At 44.8% G+C, this 23770-nt stretch overlaps 2 protein-coding genes across 8 annotated transcripts in view; one reads left to right on the forward strand and one right to left on the reverse strand.

The window, feature by feature from the left end:
* Positions 1-18641, reverse strand: part of KIF20A (kinesin family member 20A) — a 113866-nt gene extending 95225 nt beyond the window's left edge. Inside the window, exons 1-3 of one of the 3 annotated variants that reach the window (XM_029583315.1) lie at positions 18391-18641; positions 10158-10322; positions 1-49 (exon numbers count right to left, since the gene is read on the reverse strand). The exon at positions 1-49 is cut by the window's left edge and continues 59 nt beyond it. In XM_029583315.1, the coding sequence (XP_029439175.1) occupies positions 1-49; positions 10158-10316 (208 nt within the window). In that variant the 5' untranslated portion in view covers positions 10317-10322; positions 18391-18641. Of the gene's footprint in view, positions 50-10157; positions 10323-13610; positions 13906-13927; positions 14923-18390 lie in introns of those variants that run through there. The other 2 variants (XM_029583314.1, XM_029583316.1) reach the window with 2 other exon arrangements.
* BRD8 (bromodomain containing 8) overlaps positions 18599-23770 on the forward strand; it is an 86368-nt gene continuing 81196 nt past the window's right edge. For all 5 annotated transcript variants that reach the window (XM_029583309.1, XM_029583311.1, XM_029583312.1 and 2 more), the window contains exon 1: positions 18599-18721. In XM_029583309.1, coding sequence (XP_029439169.1) covers positions 18682-18721 — 40 coding nt within the window. In that variant the 5' untranslated portion in view covers positions 18599-18681. The remainder of the gene's footprint in view (positions 18722-23770) is intronic.

Consider the following 23770-nt stretch of genomic DNA (forward strand, 5'->3'; position numbering starts at 1 on the left):
TCACCTTATCACTTCCAACATGCAATGCTGATGGCAGCACTTCTGCACCCTGGAAGAGAAAAATTACACAGAGTCAAATTATATTCAAGGAAAAGCCATAAGCATCATCAAGTTAAAATGTAAAACATTGATAAGACAGGCGAAAAGAAGTTGAACATACATGGGGGTGGGGGGGGGAACAACTCATAATAAAAACTTTAAATATATCCAAAGCAGGAACCTGCAAGGGAGTCAAGTTGGACCATTGGATGATCGAGGGGTTAAAGCCATCGTGGAAAGGATTAAACATTTTTTGCTTCAGTGTTTATGGATGTTGGGGAGGTACCCGTTCTGGAGAAGGTTTTCAAGGTGATGATTCAGATGAACTGAACCCAAATCGCAGTAAACCTGGAAGATGTGGTAGGCCAGACTGACAAACTGAAGAGTAGCAAGTCACCCAGATAGGATGGTATACACCCCGGGTTCTGAAAACTAAAAAATAAATTCCAGACCTATTACTAATAATTTGTAACCTATCATTAAAACCATCCATTGTACCTGCAGGGTGGCCAGCGTGACCCCAATATTTAAAAAGGGCTCCAGGGGAGATCCGGGAAACTACAGACCAGTGAGCCTGACCAGTGCCGGGAAACACAGTGGAAACTGTTAAAGAATAAAATCACAAAAGCCAGCATGGATTTACCCAAGGGAAGTCTTGCCTCACAGATCTCCTACATTTTTTGAAGGGATTAAATGTGGATAAAGGTGAACCAGTAGATGTGGTGTATTTGTCATACGACCTCTGAAAATTTGAAGTCCCTCATCAGAGGCATCTAAGAAAATTAAAAAAAAAAGTCGTGGGATAGGAGATGTCCTTATGTGGATTGCAAACTGGTTAAAAGACAAAACAGAACAGGATTAATAATCTGTTTCCAGTGGAAAAAGTTTAATAGTGGAGTGCCTCAGGGATCTGTACTTGGACCGGAGTCTTTTAATATATTTATAAATGATCTAGAAAGGGGTACGAGTGAATATTTATCATCTACAAACTTGATCATCTCAGACTAGTTAAATCACAAATGGATTGAATAAATTGCAGGAAGACTTGCAAGGCTGGAAGATCGGGCGTCCATATAGCAGAAGAAATAGAAAGTAGATAAGTGCAAGGTGATGCAAATAGGGAAAAATAACCAATTCTGTAGCTACACGATGTTACCTTCCATTTTAGGATTTACCACCCAGGAAAGATCTGGGCATCATAGTTGATATTGAAAACATCGGCTCAGTGTGCTGTGGTGACGAAAAAAGCCAACACAAAGGGTCATTCATCATTTTGCGATAGACCATTATCGTACACAATAGCACCGTAACGCACGCAATAAACGGTACATTGCATATGCAAATGTCAAATTAACATTAAAGCGGGCCGAGTATGGGTGGGATAAATGTAAAATAGGGGGTGGTAGCGCTGTGTGCAATATCTATTGCATGGTATCGCAGCTTTTTTTCCCACGGGCAAAGCAGAGTTGCTTACCTTTAACAGCTGTTCTCCAAGGACAGCAGGCTCTTAGTTCTCACACATATGTGACATCGGATGCAGCCTGGCACGGAAAACTTTTGTCAGTTTCTAGAAACTGATAGGCACACTGAGCATACTCCACATGCCGCCAACCATGCGTCCACACGGGTCCCTCTTCAGTCTTATAACAGAGTTCACAAAAAATAAAAACGAACAAACCAAAAGAAAAAAATCCAACTCTGCGGGGAGGTGGGCGGGTTTTGTGAAGACTAACATCCTGCTGTCCTTGCAGAACACACACATTTTAGTACGGGGAATGGAAATTCGAATGAACTGTATTCGATGGGGGGAGAAAGGCTGATGTGCACGGAGCAGGAGAGAGACCTTAGGGTGATGGTGTCTAATGATCTGAAGTCGGCGAAACAATGTGACAAGGCGATAGCTAAAGCCAGAAGAATGCTGGGCTGCATAGAGAGAGGAATATCGAGTAAGAAAAGGGAAGTGATTATTCCCTTGTACAGGTCCTTGGTGAGGCCTCACCTGGAGTACTGTGTTCAGTTCTGGAGACCGTATCTCAAAAGGGACAGAGACAAGATGGAGGCGGTCCAGAGAAGGGTGACCAAAAAGGTGGAAGGTCTTCATCAAATGACTTATGAGGAGAGATTGAACAATCTAAATATGTACACCCTAAAGGAAAGGAGGAGCAGAGGTGATATGATACAGACTTTCAGATACTTGAAAGGTTTTAATGATCCAAAGACAACAACAAACGTCTTCCGTCAGAAAAAAAATCAGCAGAACCAAGGATCACGATTTGAAGCTCCAGGGAGGAAGACTCAGAACCAATGTCAGGAAGTATTTCTTCACGGAGAGAGTGGTGGATGCCTGGAATGCCCTTCCAGAGGAAGTGGTGAAGACCAGAACTGTGTAGAACTTCAAAGGGGCATGGGATAAACACTGTGGATCCATACAGTCTATAGGACGTGAATAAATGTGGAAAAAAGGATTTGCATTCACAAAAAAGCGGGGAGTAGCTTGCTTGTTACGGCAGTTACTACCCCAAACCAAATAAGCCTGATACTTCACTTTCAATGCATATCCAGCATAGCCCTCTGCTTCAACGGCAGGGGAGAAAGACCGATACTTCACGCATATCCAGCATAGCTCTCTGCTTCAATGGCAGGGGGAATGAAGAAAAGTGGATCTATATACAGACAACAACCAACAAGGACTGAATTACATAGTCTGGGTAAACAAATAAGCATGGGTGTAGCTTGCTTATTGCGATGGTTTCTACCCCATACTAATTAAGCTAGATATTTCACTTAGATGCAGTTCCAACACTGCTCTCTGCATTAATGGTGGGAGTGGAAGGGAAATATAACCAAAAGGTTACTAAGAGCCAAGAGTAACATAAGTATGAGAGAGAAAAAAAAAAAAGTGCGAAGCTTGCTGGGCAGACTGAATGGGCCATTTGGTCTTCTTCTGCCATCATTTCTATGTTTCTATTACACTTCGAATTCTGGTTTTAGTAATGCTATTCCTACTTGATGAGGTTTGCCTAATGAAAATGTATTGTGTATTCATAAAAGACAGGAAGTGAACGCAGGTTGAAAAGAAAAATTGGTTTTTACCTGATAATTTTCATGCCTGTAGTACCACGGATCAGTCCAGACTGCTGGGTTTTGCCTCCACTCCAGCAGATGGACAGAGAAAGTTTAGACTGACCCCGCCATATATACCAAGCTGCCACCCACAGTCTGCCAGTATTATGCACTGTCAAAGCAGAATGATTCCACACCAAACTATATACAGGAACCTTAAACTAAACATGGATCAATGACCCCAACTATAAATCGAACCCGTTAAAGAGGGTAAGTCGGATTGATCTGCAGACCAGAATAACCATACAAATGCAGAAATAGCGGACTCTCCATTACCTTTATGCACTAAGCGGGTGGGACTCTGGTCTGATCTGTAGTACTACAGGAACAAAAATTATCAGGTAAGAACCAATTTTCTTTTCCCTGTATGTACCCGGATCAACCCAGACTCCTGGGATGTACCAGAGCTTTACTTACCGGGGATGGGAACCGGAGAGGCCCGCTCAGCGCTCCTTCTCCAAAATTTCCTCCCCTCAGATCCTGAACATCCAGTCTGTAATGCCTCGCAAAAGTATGCAAGGATTTCCATATAGCCACTCTGCAAATTTCTTGGAGAAATCTGATGACATTCCACCCAGGAGGCCACCTGGGAACGAGTCAAATGCGCCCGTTTATCACTTCCTTCAGCCACCGGGCTATCGTGGTCTTAGATGCCATATTACCTCTCCTTGGACCACTCCAGAGCACAAAGAGATGATCAGAGACTCGAAAATTGTTGGTAACCTCCAGATAACACAGCAGTGCCCTGCGAATATCCTGCTTCCTCAAGTCTTTAATGAGAGGATCCGATCTGTCTAGATCGGAGAAGAATAGGAGCTCCACAGATTGATTCAAATGAAGGGAGGAGACTACCTTTGGAAGAAAGGAGGGAACCGTGCCCAACGTAACCCCAGAATCTGAGATTCGTAAGAAGGGCTCCTGGCATGACAACGCTTGCAGTTCGGACACTCTGCGGGCAGAGGAAGTCGCCACAAGAAACATGACCTTCAACGTGAGGTCTTTCAACGTTGTCCTTTTTAAAGGTTCAAAAGGCGGCGCACACAAAGCCTTAAGGTCTAAGTTCAAATTCCAGGACGGACATGGCGAACTCACTGGTGGCCGTAAATGCTCCCCCCCGGAGGAAGTGAGCAATATCTAGATGCACAGCCAACGGCACTCCGTGTATGGTTCCACGCAAACAGCCAATAGCTGCGACCTGGACCCTCAAGGAACTACAGGCTAAGCCTTTAGTCAACTCCGCCTGCAGGAAACATAAGATATGATACGGACGCTTGGGTCGGTTGAACGCCTCGGTCCACGCACCACGATTCAAAACCCTTCCAGACCCGAAGATAAGACAGGGAACTGGAAGATTTACGTGATCTCAGCAGAGTAGTCACTACCGCGTTGGAATAGCCTTTGTTTTTCAGACGCTGCCTTTCAAAAGCCATGCCGCAAGACAAAAGTGATCGACCTGTTCAAAACAGACGGGCCCCTGATAAACCAGATTCGGAAGAAACTGAAACCGCAGCGGACCCTCCACCGTGAGATTGACCAGATCTGCAAACCACAGCAGGCGCGGCCATTCTGGAGCCTCCAGGATCACCTCCGCCGAGTGTTTTTCTATGCGGCGGAGCACTTTGCCGATTAGCAGCCAAGGGGGAAACACAAAGCAGGATGGTTGGCCAGGGTAGGACAAGCACATCTACTCCTTCCACTCCTGTTTCCCTGTGGCGCGCAAATAAGCGTGGAGCCTTGGAATTCTTGAACGTCGCCATCAGGTCCATGCAAGGTGTGCCTCAACTGTCGCAGATGAGCTGGAAGGCTCTGTCTGCCAGTTCCCATTCTACTGGATCGAGCTGATGTAGACTTAGAAAGTCCGCGTGCACGTTGTCGACTCCAGCTATGTGAATCGCAGCTATGCTGATCAAGTTCCGCTCCGCCCAGCTGACTAACAGGCGAGTTTCCAAAGCCACTGGTAGACTCTTGGTGCCCCCCCCCCCGGTGATTGATGTAAGCCACCGTGGTCACATTGTCGGACAACACTGACAGACTTCCTCTGGACGAGAGGGAGAAAGGCTTCCAACGCCAGGCGTACTGCTCTGGTCTCAAGACGATTGATTGACCAGCAAGACTCTTCTGGAGACCAATCACCCCTGCACAGATTTCCGGAGACAAACTGCTCCCCAACCGGAAAGACTGGCATCTGTGGTAACTACTGTCCATTCCGGGATCACCAAGGGCACTCCCCGGCTCAAATTATCCAAGAGCCGCCACCAATCCAGACTGAACCGGCGGTCTCCATCAGTGGAAGGATTCAATGGAACTGTTCGGAAACTGGACTCAAACGAGAAAGTAATGCTGATTGCAAAGGCCACATGTGGGCGAAGGCCCATGGTACCAGTTCCAGAGTCGAGGTCATGGAGCCTAGAAGTTGCAAGTAATCCCAGACTTTCGGAGCCTGTTTGAAGCCGAAGCTCATCACCTGGCCCTGTAGCTTGATCATGTGGTTGGTTGTCAGGAAAACTCGTCCCTGTAGGGTGTTGAACAACACTCCCAAAAATTCCAATGACTGGGAAGGAACCAGATGACTTTTGGCCCTGTTGACCACCCAGCCGAGTGAGTTCAGCAATTGCAGGACGCGTTGTACCGCTGTCTGACACAGAGATTCCGACTTTGCTCGGATCAGCCAATCGTCCAAGTACGGATGCACCAACAAGCCTTCCCAACGTAGTTGTGCCGCCGCTACCACCATCTTGGTGAACGTTCTGGAGCTGTAGCAAGGCCGAAAGGCAGAGCTTGAAACTGGTTGTGCCGTCCCATGATGGCAAATCTCAGATACTTCTGATCCGCCCTGATCCTGATATGCAAATATGCCGCCGTCAGATTCAGAGATGGCAGGAACTCTCCTGGACGAACAGAGGCGATGACAGACGTCAGCGTCTCCATGTGGAAGCGGGGAATCCAAAGACATCTGTTGACCCGCTTTAAGTAGAGTATGGGTGGAATGGACCCCTCTTTTTTTGGAACAACGAAGTAAACGGATTAACGGCCCCTTCGCTGCGTGCTTGGAGAAACCGGAACAATCGCGCCCAGATCAAGAAGACACTGCAAAGTTTGCTTCACGACGTAACCGCATGGAGAGATCAGGAACCATGGACGGGGTTGGCATGCAAACTCTCAAGTGTAGCCGTGTTTTATCACAGACGGCACCCATTGGTCTGATGTGATTTTGGCCCATTTCTCGTAAAAACAGAGACAGTCTGCCCCCTACCACTGGAACAGAGAAATGGACCGGCTGGCCATCATTGCGAGGGCTTCCCTCTTGCGGAAGGCTGGAAAGTACCAGGTCTGCCGAAACACCTACCCCGAAAGGGCTGAGACCATGCTTGCTGTCTTCCCGAACTCTGACGAAAGGAAGAAGTGGGCATACAGGGCACTCGAGATCTTCGACTCCCGCAAAAGCAGGACCTAGAAAAAAGCCTCCTCTGTACTTTGGTCTGTCTTCCGGCAGCCTGTGAACCTTATTCTCGCCCAAGGATAGAATCAAGTCTTCCAGCTCCTTCCCAAAAAGGAGCTTACCTTTACAGGGCAAGGATCCCAACTGGGATTTGGACGACACATCCGCAGACCAGTTCCGTAACCACAATAATCTCCTCGCTGAAACCACAGAGACCATGGTGCAAGATGATGTCCGTAAAAGATCATAAAGGGCATCCGCACTATAAGCCACCACTGCCTCTGCTTGCCGTGCTTCTTCCTCAGAGCTTCGTTGCCTTGTAGTTGCTGCACCCAGCGGAGTCCGGCTCGCAGACCAAAATTGCTACACATCGCCGCCCGGACTCCCAGCGCAAAGACCTCAAAGGTCTTCTTAAGCTGCAACTCCAGCTTCTGATCCTGTAGATCCTTAAGGGCTGTGGCCCCCGTGACTGGGATAGTAGTCTTCTTCGTGACAGCTGACACTGCTGCATCCACCTTCGGCACTCGAAGCATCTCTAAAGCCTCCTCTGGCAGAGGATAAAGCTTATCCATGGCTTTCGTGAACTTTAACCCCAAATCTGGGGTATCCCATTCTCGAAAGAGCAGGTCCGTAGCTGGAAATGGAAGGGAAAGGTGGTAGGAGGACCCCTCAGGCCCAACAGCACCAGATCCATTGACCCTAAGCGATGCTCTTCTGAAGGCGTCTCAATTCTTAACTCCCCCAAAATGGCGGAAATGAGAGGGCCAAATTCCTCCTTTCAGAACAGGCAGACCACCTTGGGGTCATCACCATCTGAGATATGGGACTGACGAGCAGCACTCTGCTGCGGATCCCCGTCACCCTCTACCCCCCCTCAGGGGCTGGGCCGGTACATCTGGACTCTCCTGGTCAGAGGTGTCAGAGGACACCTCCAAATCCTCCCGCGGCGCCCTGGACCGCAAAGGGCGCTTCACATTTAAGGGCACGTCTTGTTCCTGAGGCAGAGGCTGCTTCTTACCCCTCAAGGGTGGCACTGAAAAAACCCCTGGTTTAGATGCCTGCTTTTTTTGTAGCTTTCTGGGCCTTAAAGACCTTATGCATGGCTAAAATAAAATCCGCTGAAAAGGAAGACAAAGAAGCCTCAGAATCTGTCCCCATATCTACATCCTGCCCCTTAGGATCTGATCTGGCAGGGCAATCAGGCAGCGGAAGACAGAGCTGCTGGGGAGACAGAGGGGGCGGGAAATTTGCTTCCCCCAACGCAAATTGATCAGCCGAGGATAGTGACTCTAAAATGGTGCCTGTTCCCGCGCTTTGCGACAGGGGCCTTGAAGTAGGAGCCGGCATCTCCCCGATCGCCACTGATCTCCTGCACACAAGCACTCCCTCGACAGGCTCAGACATTCCTTCGCCTCTGGGGATGCAGGCCAAGCACAGCTCATCCCTCGAGAGGCCCGCACACTGGACAGCACAGCATGAGCAAGCCAGTGAAAGTGAAAATAAAACACCGCCGCAGCAGAAAAGGGAAGGGAGAGCCCCGCAAACCGGCCAAGCTTTAACTTTTTTTTTTTTTTTTTTTTAAATTAAGCAAACCTGTCCAGAGGAACCAGGGTGCGGGTCCTGAATCCATCTTGTCGGGGTGAGTGCTCCAGGCTCTCTGGTATCACCCCAGGTTGGGCTGCCCTGAGGCAAAAGGGCCCTCGACCCTGAGCCACAGCTGCCTCGCAGACCAGGGAGGATGGTCCCCTTTCACTTGCAGCTCCTCTTACCGTTTTTTGTTTTGTTTTGTTTTTTTTCAATGAACTTAACTATCTACCACTGTCTCTATTTATGGTTCTGTCTTTTTTTTTTTTTTAAAGAATCAGCTCAGACTGAGTGATGCACCCCCACCATCTGCTGGAGACAGAGTAGTACTGGCAGACTGTGGGTGGCACCTTGGTATTTATGGCAGAGTCTGTCAAATCTTTCTCTGTCTCAATCTGCTGGAGGGGAGGCAAAACCCAGGAGTCTGGACTGATCCTGGTATGTACAGGGAATGTGAGTTATAGTCTGCAGCATTAAATTACTAATTTGAAGGAGATGCTATTTTCATATTTTATAAAACATACCATTGCTTTTCACTGACAGAAGCATCTGCAGGTAGGATAATTTCTATGTAGGACAATCATTGCCAATAGAACTGCACAAAGATGGCTTGCTTTATTCAAATGTGACACTGTAAAATTAGGCATCCAAATGGCAGACGAAATAATGTGGAGACTTGCAAGGTGATGCATATAGGGAAAAATAACCCATGCTATAGTTACACAAAGTTAGGTTCCACATTAGGTGCTACAACCCAAGAAAGAGATCTAGGTGTCATAGTGGATAACACATTGAAATCATCGGTTCAGTGTGCTGCGGCAGTCAAAAAAGCAAACAGAATGTTGGGAATTATTAGAAAGGGAATGGTAAATAAAACGGAAAATGTCATAATGCCTCTGTATCGCTCCATGGTGAGACCGCACCTTGAATACTGTGTACAATTCTGGTCGCCGCATCTCAAAAAAGATATAGTTGAGATGGAGAAGGTACAGAGAACGGCTACCAAACTGATAAAGGGGATGGAACAGCTCCCCTATGAGGAAAGACTAAAGAGGTTAGGACTTTTCAGCTTGGAGAAGAGAGGGCTGAGGGGGGATATGATAGAGGTCTTTAAGATCATGAGAAGTCTAGAACGGGTTAATGTGAATCGGTTATTTACACTTTCGGATAATAGAAGGACTAAGGGGCACTCCATGAAGTTAGCAAGTAGCACATTTAAGACTAATCAGAGCAAATTCTTTTTCACTCAATGCACAATTAAACTCTGGAATTTGTTGCCAGAGGATGTGGTTAGTGCAGTTAGTGTAGCTGTGTTTAAAAAAGGATTGGATAAGTTCTTGAAGGAGAAGTCCATTACCTGCTATTAAGTCGACTTAGAAAATAGCCACTGCTATTACTGGCATCTGTAGCATGGGATAGACTTAGTTTCTAGTTACTTGCAAGTACTTGTAGCCTGAATTGACCACTGTTGGAAACTAGCCAATAATAATCCCAAATAAAGAACAAGCTCCAAAATGTCAAGTCTTGAATATACATTGGAATAGTAATAATAAAGACATTTTAGATTTATAATGCTCTTGCCATGGAAGAGCACAAGCAGCAGTGACTGGCTAATTTTTAGTACTAGTGACTCAATAGTTGACCATGCAACAGTTAGGTTTATATGCATTGATCTGCATATCTTCAAATCTAGGATCTCTCCACTCAAAGCCCTAGGATTAGTTTCTATCTAATCCACCAAATACTTAGTGGTAGGTGCAGCCATTCTATACAGATGCAGAATATGTTTTTCCGTATCTGACGGCATCTCTCCAGCAGAGACTGGGGATTCATTAAAATTTGTCATCAGTTATGCCAGTGCCTAGAAAGCATACAAAGTCACATGGGCCATCAGCATAACCATATTAGGGAAGTATCTCCAGAGAACAAAATATTACAGGCTAATTTCCTTGGGGGGGAGAAATACACTCACCTGCTTGGCTGCCCCCATGCCTGGGGAGATCAAGGAAAAGTCATTCAACAAATCTTTCTGGATTCCAGCACCAAATTCAGCAGCCGTCGACTCAAAAACTGGAGCCTCTTCCTCATCGGAGAAGATGCCCGGGTTGGGAGAAAAGATTTCTTGAGCCATCTATGTCTAAAGTGGTGGTGGAAGGGGGGGCAGGAAAGCACAACATATCCAGCAACTGATGTAACACTAACAGCAAAATAAAATCCCTACTTCCCGTATCTGAAGACAATAGTCCTCCCAACACCACTGAATCCCAAAACAGGGAAAAAAAATCAATATACCAACAAGTCCCCTCTCAAATATAGCCCAACATGAGGCACCCCACCCATCCAGATGCCAAGCAAAATAGTGACCACCTCCATTCTGAGTACAGACTAAAGAGGCCAGATAGTCAAGTAACAGCTACACAGGTATAAATAGCTAATTACAAAGCTTTGGTGTTCGAGATGGGGAAGGGGGAATGCTAGGTGTAAGTTACGGAGAAATGTAATCTAGCCCTAAACTTTGAAACTAAGGACTGTTGATGACCTTTCCAATTTCCACTAACGTCTTAAAATCATAGTATTTCTTGTTTTGGTTAATTTTTGAGTATGGGTTTACATCTTAGGTTTGTTTTTTTTTTTTTTTAGATAGAATGGTACAATTGATGATTTTTTATTTTGTTTTACTTGTTTGTAATTAGCATGGAGGATTGATTTAGTGTGATTTGTATTAATTTATAAATAGTGGATCACCCAGGCCTATGCCTGGGAAAGATATTGGTATGCCACTGTAAGAGTCAGGGTGGAGGAGCCCCTGTGATTTGAACTTCTCCAATCTTATCTCTAATTGCTGCCACAAAAAAACAGGCCCATTAGGAAGGGGTATGAATCTAGCCAAACAATTATTTAAACGGGAGAACATGCTCATTTATACAAATGGAAAGATCACTCTCTGGGCAGTATTTTTGGCGTTACGTTTACAATTATTTGCCCAACACCACGTGGCTATTTTAGAAAAGCTGTCATTAACATAACTATCCCTCATCACTTCAGGTTATCACTAGAAACGTGAAGTGAATATCATCAGCAAACACCAAATGACAGTCTACACAGATTCCCCAAATGATACTCATACAAAATGCCTTTTCTGGATTGGAAAATGACAATGCTCCAACAATGGAAAATGAATTCATTATCAAAAGAAAGATGACACCCAATGCACACAAAAATCTCCAATCACTGTCAAAAGATCCCAAAACAGAAAACTCATATTGGATGACTTATCAAAGACATTTTGAAGGTACACATTTTGAGGGACATAAAGGTTAAATGCCTCCCAAAACTGAATAGAAGAAAAACTAGGTTTGTGTAAACAGAAGAAAAAAAAACAAAGTTTGTAAAATTGATATGATCTACTTGGTGTTAGAAACAGCATCTCTGAAGAGTCCCAGAATGGGAGAGGCTTAGGCACATGGTGAACCCCATGGCATTTTCAAATATATTACATGTTCATGGAAAGGGAGAGGACTGTATTTTATTTATTTAAAACACATATATACCACATAAGCAGTAGCTACAATAAAAGCTGTTTACAAATTTACATACACAATAAAAGCCATAAAACAAACAAATCCCACCACAAATTGCCAGGTAGATACAGATATGCATACCCTACAAGCCAAGAGACAAAGAAGGGATATGATGGTGAAATATCAGAAACTATTTCCAGTGGAAAGGAACTGTACAACTACAAGTTATGCTATGAAGGCCTCATAGGGTAGACGGGAACAAGAGAAGATACTTTATCACATAAAGGGTGGGACATCCTCCTGGACGTATTGGAAAAAGACAAAAAAAGCCAAAATGTAAAAGGGCATGGAATAGGCAGAGGATCCCTAGCGGCAGGAAGGAGGAAGTAAAGCACGGACGTAACCTGTCCTAACCTTTCTGCATACGGGTTACCTGCACCTGCTGGGCTATTTTGGTCTCTCTCTGCCCTTTTCACACCAGTTAATTCTTACCATATAATAAGTGTAAAGCACGGAGGTAACCTGTCCTAACCTTTCTGCATACGGGTTACCTGCACCTGCTGGGCTATTTTGGTCTCTCTCTGCCCTTTTCACACCAGTTAATTCTTACCATATAATAAGTGTAAAGCACGGAGGTAACCTGTCCTAACCTTTCTGCATAAGGATTACCTGCACCTGCTGGGCTATTTTGGTCTCTCTCTGCCCTTTTCACACCAGTTAATTCTTACCATATAATAAGTGTAAAGCACGGACGTAACCTGTCCTAACCTTTCTGCATACGGGTTACCTGCACCTGCTGGGCTATTTTGGTCTCTCTCTGCCCTTTTCACACCAGTTAATTCTTACCATATAATAAGTGTAAAGCACGGAGGTAACCTGTCCTAACCTTTCTGCATAAGGGTTACCTGCACCTGCTGGGCTATTTTGGTCTCTCTGCCCTTTTCACACCAGTTAATTCTTACCATATAATAAGTGTAAAGCACGGAGGTAACCTGTCCTAACCTTTCTGCATAAGGGTTACCTGCACCTGCTGGGCTATTTTGGTCTCTCCCTGCCCTTTTCACACCAGTTAATTCTTACCATATAATAAGTGTAAAGCACGGAGGTAACCTGTCCTAACCTTTCTGCATAAGGGTTACCTGCACCTGCTGGGCTATTTTGGTCTCTCTGCCCTTTTCACACCAGTTAATTCTTACCATATAATAAGTGTAAAGCACGGAGGTAACCTGTCCTAACCTTTCTGCATAAGGGTTACCTGCACCTGCTGGGCTATTTTGGTCTCTCTCTGCCCTTTTCACACCAGTTAATTCTTACCATATAATAAGTGTAAAGCACGGAGGTAACCTGTCCTAACCTTTCTGCATAAGGGTTACCTGCACCTGCTGGGCTATTTTGGTCTCTCTCTGCCCTTTTCACACCAGTTAATTCTTACCATATAATAAGTGTAAAGCACGGAGGTAACCTGTCCTAACCTTTCTGCATAAGGGTTACCTGCACCTGCTGGGCTATTTTGGTCTCTCTCTGCCCTTTTCACACCAGTTAATTCTTACCATATAATAAGTGTAAAGCACGGACGTAACCTGTCCTAACCTTTCTGCATAAGGGTTACCTGCACCTGCTGGGCTATTTTGGTCTCTCTCTGCCCTTTTCACACCAGTTAATTCTTACCATATAATAAGTGTAAAGCACGGAGGTAACCTGTCCTAACCTTTCTGCATAAGGGTTACCTGCACCTGCTGGGCTATTTTGGTCTCTCTCTGCCCTTTTCACACCAGTTAATTCTTACCATATAATAAGTGTAAAGCACGGACGTAACCTGTCCTAACCTTTCTGCATAAGGGTTACCTGCACCTGCTGGGCTATTTTGGTCTCTCTCTGCCCTTTTCACACCAGTTACTTCTTACCATATAACAAGTCTAGGCTCAGTTTCTTGGGGTGGATAACCCAGTCAATCACATAAAGGCAGCCATGGGTCTCCGCCCCCCTCCCGGCCTAGAGCCCTGAACATCCTCCCTCCTGCGGGAGCGCAGAGAAGAAGAGCAGTGCAAGCTCTCAGCAGGCAGCAGCCATCGTTACAGGTCTGACAAGGCGCCCAGACGTTAGCTCACGAGGACCCGCCGTCCCCGCCCAGCATCACTGGAAATGCCATTAAACGCGCCCCCCTCACTTTATTCCCCGTCTTTTACCCCAGAGTCTCCCTTAATACCCACCCCCGCCTCACCTCGGGTTCCTGTCACACCGCTCGTCTCCTCTCACCCCTACAACGCCGCACGCTCGCCGCCCTCTCTTTTAAATTTGAAAACATGGATTGGCGCCAGAAACTCGCGGCCAATGAGAAGCGGCGATTAGGTTCAACGCTCAGCGTCACCGAGGTCCAGCCTCTCTCACGTGACAAGGGCATTTCTCATACACAGAAAGTATGTGCAAATGCTGATGTGGCTTGAACTGCAGCAACACAAACATCCTCCACTGCCAGCTGCTCTGAGAAATACAAAAAGCTACCTTCAGAACCTGTGTACAAAATCAGCACAGTCCCAGGACTGGAATATGGCACTGCAAATACTGCAATGCCCCAGAAAACCAGCATATAGAGAAGCAGATTACAAACGAAAACAAGCTAGATTACTATAGAACATTACACATAAACTACACCACAGCAGAATGCCTCACTTTCCCTCCCCACCTCAAAAAAAAATTACGGTGAAATGTCTGCAGACAGAAATAACTGCATTTGCCCCAGCAAAATATGCCTGTCACCAGGCCAGAAATGTGATTATAACCAAAGATAATGCTGAATATCACCACTGCAACTATCTTAACTCTCTTCTAATAAATGCCTCTTTTCTTATTTAATGCATTATTTTGGCAACATATGTACAAACCATCACAAATAATGAATATTCTCTGAACCTGCACACATGTAGAGAATACAGGGCTACTGCTAGTGGATTGTATTGCACAGTAATGGTTTAGAAATAATAAGGCAGCTGCCAAGGGGGAGCAATTTTTAAGAGGAGATTTTCAATATACCCCATCTGATTCACCCCGTGCAGGCACCAGCATACTTTAAATACAATTAAGGAAATTATTTCAACCATAATAACTCTCACACACAGAGCAATCACAGCTTCTTCCCTTCTCTCTCCTGTGCCTTAAGAACATAAGAACATGCCATACTGGGTCAGACCAAGGGTCCATCAAGCCCAGAATCCTGTTTCCAACAGTGGCCAATCCAGGCCATAAGAACCTGGCAAGTACCCAAAAAACTAAGTCTATTCCATGTTACTGTTGCTAGTAATAGCAGTGGCTATTTTCTAAGTCAACTTAATTAATAACAGGTAATAGACTTCTCCTCCAAGAACTTATCCAATCTTTTTTTAAACACAGCTATACTAACTGCACTAACCACATCCTCTGGCAACAAATTCCAGAGTTTAATTGTGCGTTGAGTGAAACAGAACTTTCTCCGATTAGTTTTAAATGTGCCACATGCTAACTTCATGGAGTGCCCCCTAGTCTTTCTATTATCCGAAAGAGTAAATAACTGATTCACATCTACCCGTTCTAGACCTCTCATGATTTTAAACACCTCTATCATGTCCCCCCTCAGCAGTCTCTTCTCCAAGCTGAAAAGTCCTAACCTCTTTAGTCTTTCCTCATAGGGGAGCTGTTCCATTCCCCTTATCATTTTGGTAGCCCTTCTCTGTACCTTCTCCATCACAATTATATCTTTTTTGAGATGCAGCGACCAGAATTGTACACAGTATTCAAGGTGTGGTTTCACCATGGAGTGATACAGAGGCATTATGACATTTTCCGTTTTATTCACCATTCCCTTTCTAATAATTCCCAACATTCTGTTTGTTTTTTTGACTGCCGCAGCACACTGAACCGACGATTTCAATGTGTTATCCACTATGATGCCTAGATCTCTTTCTTGGGTTGTTGGGGAGATACCGGTTCCTGAGATGGCTTTCAAGGGTGATGAGTCAGATGAACTGAACCAAATCACTGTAAACCTAGAAAATGTAGTAGGCCAGATTGACAAACTAAAGAGTAGCAAATCACCTGGACCAGATGGTATACATCCCAGGATCCTGAAGGAACTAAAAAATGAAATTTCAGACCTATTAGTTAAAATTTGTACCCAAAGACTAGAGGGTGGCCAAAGTGACCCCAATATTTAAAAAGGGCTCCAAAGGCGATCCGGGAAACTATAGACCAGTGAGCCCGACTTCAGTGCCGGGAAAAATGGAAACTATTCTGAAAATCAAAACCACAGCGCACATAGAAAGACATGGTTTAATGGAAGACAGTCAGAATCAATTTACCCAAGGCAAATCTTGCCTCACATATCTGCTTCATTTTTTTGAAGGGGTTAATAAACATGTGGATAAAGGTGAACCAGTAGATGTAGTATATTTTGGATTTTCAGAAAGCATTTGAGGAAGTCCCTCATGAGAGGCTTCTAAGAAAACTAAAAATTCATGGGATAGGTGGCGATGTCCTTTCGTGAATTACAAACTGCTTAAAAGACAGGAAATAGAGAGTAGGATTAAATGGTCAGTTTTCTCAGTGGAAAAGAGTAAACAGTGGAGTGCCTCAGGGATCTGTATTGGGACCCTTACTTTTCAATATATTTATAAATGATCTGGAAAGGAATACGATGAGTGAAGTAATCAAATTCACAGATGATACAAAATTATTCAGAGTAGTTAAACCACAAGTGGATGGTGATAAATTGTGGAGGACCTTGCGAGACTGGAAAATTGGGCATCCAAATGGCAGATGGAATTTAATGTGGACAAGTGCAAGGTGCTGCATATAGGGAAAAATAACCCATTCTGTAGTTACACGATTTTAGGTTCCACATTAAGAACTACCACCCAGGAAAAAGATCTAAGCCTCATAGCAGATAATACATTGAAATAGTCGGCTGTCAAAAAAGCAAACAGAATGTTAGGAATTATTAGGAAGGGAATGGTGAACAAAACAGAAAATGTCATAATGTCTCTGTATCGCTCCATGGTGAGACCGCACCTTGAGCACTGTGTACAATTCTGGTTACTGCATCTCAAAAAAGATAAGCGTTGCACTGGAGAAGGTACAGAGAAGGGCGACCAAAATGATAAAGAGAATGGAACAGCTCCTGTATAAGGAAAGGCTGAAGAGGTTAGGGCTGTTCACCTTAGAGAAGAGACAGCTGAGGGGGGATATGATAGAGGTGTTTAAAATCATGAAAGGTCTAGAACAGGTAGATGTGAATCAGTTATTTATTCTTTCGGATAATAGAAGGACTAGGGGGCACTCCATGAAGTTAGCAAGAAGCACATTTAAAACTAATCCGAGAAAATTCTTTTTCACTCAACGCACAATTAAGTTCTGGAATTTGTTACCAGAGGATGTGGTTAGTGCACTTAGTGTAGCTGGGTTTAAAAAATGTTTGGCTAAGTTCTTGGAGACATCCATTAACTAGATTTAGGGAATAGCCACTGCTATTACTGGCATCAGTAGCATGGAATCTACTTAGTATTTGGTACTTGCCAGGTACTTGTAGCCTGGATTGGCCACTGTTGGAAAAAGGATGCTATGCTTGACCGAGTATGACAATTTCTTATATTCTTATGTTCTTAATGCTACTCTTGTGTTTTTCTCCTTCACCATATCTGGGTTTGTAGCATCATTCTTCCGGTCGGTGAGAATAGGATTGTCCCAAGTGATCACAACTTCTTTCGTTTTCTTCTTTTCTGTTAGGGTTGTGCTGGTACATCAATGTTAGTGTTTACACAGTTTCCAATGAATAAGCGATACCATCTTGTGCTTTTCTGTATACTGGCATTCTGAATCAGTACATCGCATCCAGCAGCTTGATGCATAACCATTTCCAGTTCTGTTCTGCAGAATCTGCAATTTGGCCAATTTATCAGTCTTTTCCATGCTGGCTTTGAACCATCTTATTTGTAGTCCACTGTCCTGTGCTGCAATTATGAATCTCTCATTACCTTGGTGTAGCAGGAAATGATCTTATAGCTTGGACCTGCAGGTCAGTAAATGCCTTATCTTTTTACACCAAGGATATCTTCAGGGGTAGGTGCCCAGGAGGGAAGAGTTAGGTCAGCTGTTATAGTGGAAAGTCTGATCATTAAGAATGCAGATAACTAGGTGGCTGCTGGATGCGGAATCACTTGGTAACTTTCCTGCCTGGGGCAAAGGCAGCTGACCTTACATGCCACCTAAATAAGATTTTAGTGTGCAGGAGAGGAGCTCGTTGTTTTGGAACATGGGAATGGCAGTAAAATAAGAAAATACAGAAGGAAGATGCTGGAGCCTAAATATAGGATTTCAGGTAAGAAACCATAATCTAGAACGTGCAAGGTTGCCTTCCCACAATTGCTTCTGTTCCACATGCAGGACCCCAGAGGCAGGCAGAGCTCCGGAGTCCCAATGCATGGATGAGACCATGGTGGAGGGAAAAGGGTTTTCGATTCCTTAGGAACTGGGGAACGTTCTGGGTACGTCTATTGCAACCCAATAGGCTCCACTTTGAGTACCATAGACTGTCTGGGCTGGAAAGCAGGGAGCATCAGCAGAGGCAGAGAAAGATACAACCGCCAGGCTGCCCCGCCTCTCCTGGGGCAGGCACATCTTATGCGCTTGCAGGCAGTGGGGGAAGCTGGCGCTTACCATCGGTTAAGTCGTATAATTCGCAGGCACAATTGGGTGTGAAATGCCTCAGTCTGGCAAAGCTGAAGCAAACTTGTAATCCATACAGCAAACTTGTAATCCACCCATAGTGACTGAATGTTATCCGCTTTGAAGTGCCGAAAACGGAATGTAAAGTAATGAAATAAATAAATGCACAGCCTGGCCCACCCCGCGCAGGGACCTCTTCTCCCAGCATGCTTTGCGGCAGGGACCGGATGCCTTCTCTCCCACAGTGCTTTGCGGCAGGAACAGGACGCCTTCTCTCCCACAATGCTTTCCGCAGGCGTGAAGATGGCGTCGGGGATGGGCAGTAAGTGTGAGGGGCTCGGGTATGGAGCAAGGCAGCGCTGCTGGGGGGAACGGTCTTTAACTGTAATGAGGGTTCGCCAGGAGCCTAGGGTGCTTGGTGCTTGCCAGAAGGGAAAAGTAAAGGAATGAGGCCGCCAGCGGCAAAAAAATTGGCTTTGTTCCTCCCGTGGAGCTGAGATACTGCGCTTGCAAACACTCGTGAAAGGGGGGAGAGGGCAGCTTCACGCTGGAAACGTGAACTCTGCCTTACTGCTGCTACTACTGCTGCTTATTTCTGAAGCGTTGCTGCACGCACGCACGCAGCTGGCGTGTCAGATTCAGAAAATCTTCATTATTGTGATGGTTCGTCTATGTGCTGCCAGAGAAATGCCTTAAATAAAGAGACAATTAGAAGCGATTAAGATAGGTGCAATGGAGATGTTCAATGTTGCCTTTGTGTTTGTTTGTTTTTTCACATTTCTGGGCTGGTGGCAGGTGTATTTTGCTAGGGCAAATGCAGTTATCTTCAGGTATTCTACCAAGTTTTAACAAGGAGATTTGTAATAGAGGCAGCCCAACTTCGGTCTTCAAGAGTCGCAAACAGGCCTGGTTTTCACTGCATCCATTCTATGGAAATCTGCCTCATGCATATTCATTACAGATAACCTGATAGCCTGGCTTTTTTGTAATTCTGGAGGGTTAGAGTTGACCATTTCTATACTAATGCTCTAACGGGCCGATATAGTAAAAGTCGCAGGCGAACGCACAGGCCACTCTCCTATGCGTGCGATTCTGTATTCAAATGAGGGCCCTAGCGCCTCTTTTTGGACAGGAGCGTTGGCTGACAGCCAACGCTCAATTTTGCCGGCGTCGGCTCTCAAACCCGCTGACAGCCATGGGTTCAGAAACCGTGGGCCAATTTCCAAATTTTTTTAAACGTTTTTTTGACTTTCGGGACCTCTGACTTAATATTGCCATGATATTAAGTCGGAGGGTGCACAAAAAAGCAGTAAAAACTGCTTTTCCGTGCACTTTCCTGGTGCCCGGAGAAATTAACGCCTACCTTTGGGTAGGCGCTAATTTCTGAAAGTAAAATGTGCGGCTTGGCTGCACATTTTGCTTTCTGAATCGCGTGGGAATACCTAATCTGAATCACGTGGGAATACCTAATAGGGCCATCAACATGCATTTGCATGTTGTGGGCGCTATTAGGTTCGGGGGGAGAGGGGGGTTGGATGCGTGTTTTCGACGCGCTATTACCCCTTACTGAATTAAGGGGTAAAGCTAGCACGTCAAATGCGCTCCAATCGCAGGTTAATAGTGCGCACCGCCGGAGCGCACTGTACTGTATCTGCCTGTTTGTAACTTTTTTTTTTCCAAACTGCTTCTCTGTAGATAGGGATCTTTGTTTTCAAATTTTATTTTGCCTGATTTCAATATTACAGCAAAAGTCAGTAGAAAAATGATTGATTTTCAATGCAAGAAAAAAAATGAGTGGAATGTTCTAACATTTAAATTCACAGGCAAAATAAAACTTGAAAACAAAGGCCCCTATTTATATGCTTGTAAAATTTGCCATGCTGCCATTTCCTAAAGTTGGTTGTTAAGTCCTGGGAGTTACTGTAGTTATGATATACTGATTTGATACACAGGTTCTGAGTGTAGGGTTTTGTGTTTCAGAGTGCTGGGTATTAGAGGTTGCTGTTGAGGTGACACTAGCATTTGAAATTTTTTTTTTTTTTTAGATAATAGTAAAGATAAGTTTCTCAGTTCTCCATAAGAACAAGTATTGCCATACTGGGTCAGACCGAGGGGCCATCAGGACCAGTATCCAGGTCACAAGTACCTGGCATGATCCCAAACAGTAAATAGATCCCATACCACTAAGGTGTAATGAAAAGTAGCTGCTATTCCCCAAGTCTGCTTGGTTAGTAATTCCTCAAGGAATTTATCCAAACCTTTTTTTAAACCCAGTAATGCTAACTGCCTTAACCAAATTCTCCAGCAATCAATTCTAGAGTTTATTTATGGGTGAGTGAAAAAGAGTTTGCTATGATTTTTACATTTGTTTTACATGTGCTTTCTAATAACTTCATGGAGTTTCTCTAGTCTTTGCATTTTTTTTTAAAGAGTAAATAACAGATTTACATTTATCTGATCTATTCTGCTCATGATTTTATAGACTTCTACCATATCCTCCCTCAGTTATTTTTTCTCCAAGTGGAACATTCCTAAACTCTTTAGCCTTTCTTCATAAGAGAGCCAGTCCATCCCCTTTATCATTTTAGTTGCCCTTCTCTGTACCTTTTCCAGTGCAATTATATTTTTCTTGAGATACTGTGATCAGAATTGCTCACATTATTCCATATGTGGTCTTACCATGGAGCGATACACAGGTATTATGATATTCTCCATTCCTTCCCTGATAATACCTAAAAATTTGTTTGCTCTTATGGCTGCTGCTGCTCACTGAGCTAAGGATTTCAAAGTAAGGTGTACTATAACACCTAGATCCTTTTCCTGGGAGATAACTCCAAATTTGAAACTAACATGCAATTACAGGGTGGGTTACTTTTCCCTATGTGCATCACTTTGCATTTGTCCACACGACTTTTAACTGCCATTTGGATGCCCAGTTTTCCAATCTTGCAAGGTCCTCCTGCAATTTTTCACAGGCCAATTGTGATTTAACATCTCAGAATAATTTTGTATCGGCTGCAAATTTGATCACCTCACTCATTGTTTCCCTTTCATATCATTTATAAGTATATTAAGTACCACTCCCAGTACAGATCCGAGGTACTCCACTATTGACATTTCTCCATGAACAAAAATGACCATTTAAGTCCTGTTGTTTCTTATCTTTTAACCGGTTTGCAATCCACAATAGGACATTGCCTTCTATCCCATGACTTAATTTTCTCAGGAGTCTTCATAGGGAACTTTGTGAAATGCCTTCTGAAAATTCAAATACACTATATTTACCATCTCACCATTAAACATATTTTTGAGCGTTACAAAAACGCTCAAATTTTGTGTGCCTAGGTTGAGCACTCAAATAAAAAAAAAAAACCAGCTAGATGCACACCTCCAGCCGCCGCTCAGCGCACTGTCGGCCTTGATAACGCCTGTGCCTCGAAAGGCTTATCATCCTTCTCTTTGCACTGCTTCTCATATTCGAGCATCTCGGCCAGAAGTGCTGGTTAATTTGTGCCAGTGCTGTTTGGAGGCTCAGGGTTAATTGTCTTCCTCTGATTTCACTAAGCCTAGTTCTTGCCAGCCGGCTGTGGGTCTAGGTAAAGTCGACTCAGGTGGGCCGCCTGATTTTGGAACTCCCCTAACTGGTTCCTCAGCAGGGGAAGGTAGCTGAGTGAGTACTCCTCAGGTACCTCCTGGTCTGAATTCTTCTACTTTTTTATGGGTAGAATTTTTTTCCAGGGGTTGCAACCCCTGTACAGTGCTTCTGTAGCAGAGGCGCAGGTAGGAACCTTGCCTGGACCTTCTGTTAAGCGCCGGAGTACTCCTAGAATGGTAGCGGGTCCTCTGGATCGAGTTACGGATGGGGAAATTCTCCCCCCCCCCCCCCCCCCCGGCTTAGAACCGTATAGAACTGTTAGTTCTTTCATAGAGATGTACTGCCAGCTCTGATTTCCCAGACCTTGAAAATGCTTGGAGTTCCTGGGGCAGATTCAGTTTCTGAGCCAAAGAGAAATCAGTGATGGAAGCCATTCAAGAATTGATTGCTCTTGAGTGGGGCACCCTGGAGGCTAATTTCAAAGGGGGTCGGATTTTGGAAGGCCTGGTACCCCCTGAATCCAGTGGTAAGAGTATGCTTACGTTTTCTGAAAGTAGATGCACTTGTGTGTGCAGTCTCCAAGTGGACCATAATTCCCGTGGAGGGCTTGAAGGATGCTCATGATAAAAAGATTGAAACTATCCTTCAGCAAGCATTTGAAGCAGTGGCAATGGCCTTGCAGATTGCTTCTTGTTGTTCCTTGGTGGTTCGCTCTTGTTTGCTTTTCTCCCAGGAGATTAATGTCCCTGGGGTAAATTCCAGAGCAGTTATGGAACCAGCTGCTGCCTTCTTGGCAAATGCGGGCTGTGATCTGGTCCACACTTTAGCTAGTGAGGTGTCTTCAATATTAGCGGCCAGGCTTCATTTATAGTTGAGATATTGGATGGCCAATGCGACTTCCAAGGCTAGCCTCACCAAGATGCCCTTTAACGGCTCACTTTTGTTTGGAGCGAGTTGGAAAAACTGGCCAGTGAGTGGGATGAATCTCCAGTTCCTTGTTTGTCAGAAGATAAGCAGGTGGCGCACTCCTTTAACATGAGAGATTGTGCTAGTGGATCCAAGCGTTTTTGACCCTATAGAGGAGCGATCTTACAGAGGACTCAACTCTTCAGCAGGTCTCAGTCCGTTCGTCACCAACCACACAAAAGAGACGCAGACTCAGGTAGTGGAACCTTCTGAACTTCCAAGCCGACCCACCCCCTGGAACAGGAGATAGAACACCTCTCTAATTTATCAGAGGTGGGTCGAAATCACATTGGATCAGTGGGTCCTGAAGGTGATACGAGAAGGATATGTGATGGAGTTCCGCAGTGTTCCTCAGGATGTATTTATGGAGTCTCCCTGCCACTCCATGCAAAAAATGCAAGGCTCCTCAGTCCCTGAGGGCTGTGGCCCCAATGCCCAAGTCTCAAGGAAATTCAGGCCAATATTCCACTTTTTTCGTTGTTCCAAAAGTGTTGGGCTCCTTTCATCCCATCCTGGACCTCAAAGGTGTCAACCGTTCTCTGCGAGTGAAGCATTTTTGCATGGAAACCTTATGCTCTGTGATAATGGCCATGCAATCTGGGGAATTTCTGACCTCTCTGGAATTGTTTGAAGCATATCTCCACGTTCCCATCCAACTAGATCACCAATGCTTTCTGTGCTTCTCATTTCTGGAATGTCACTTTCAGTTTCGGGCACTGCCCGTTGGTCTGGCCACCACTCCCTGAACCTTTTCCAAGGAAATGATGGTAGTTGCAGAGTTGAGAAGGGATGGATCTCTAGTACACCCAT

Source organism: Rhinatrema bivittatum, chromosome 18 (genome assembly GCF_901001135.1).
Source record: "Rhinatrema bivittatum chromosome 18, aRhiBiv1.1, whole genome shotgun sequence".
Lineage (NCBI taxonomy): Eukaryota > Metazoa > Chordata > Amphibia > Gymnophiona > Rhinatrematidae > Rhinatrema > Rhinatrema bivittatum.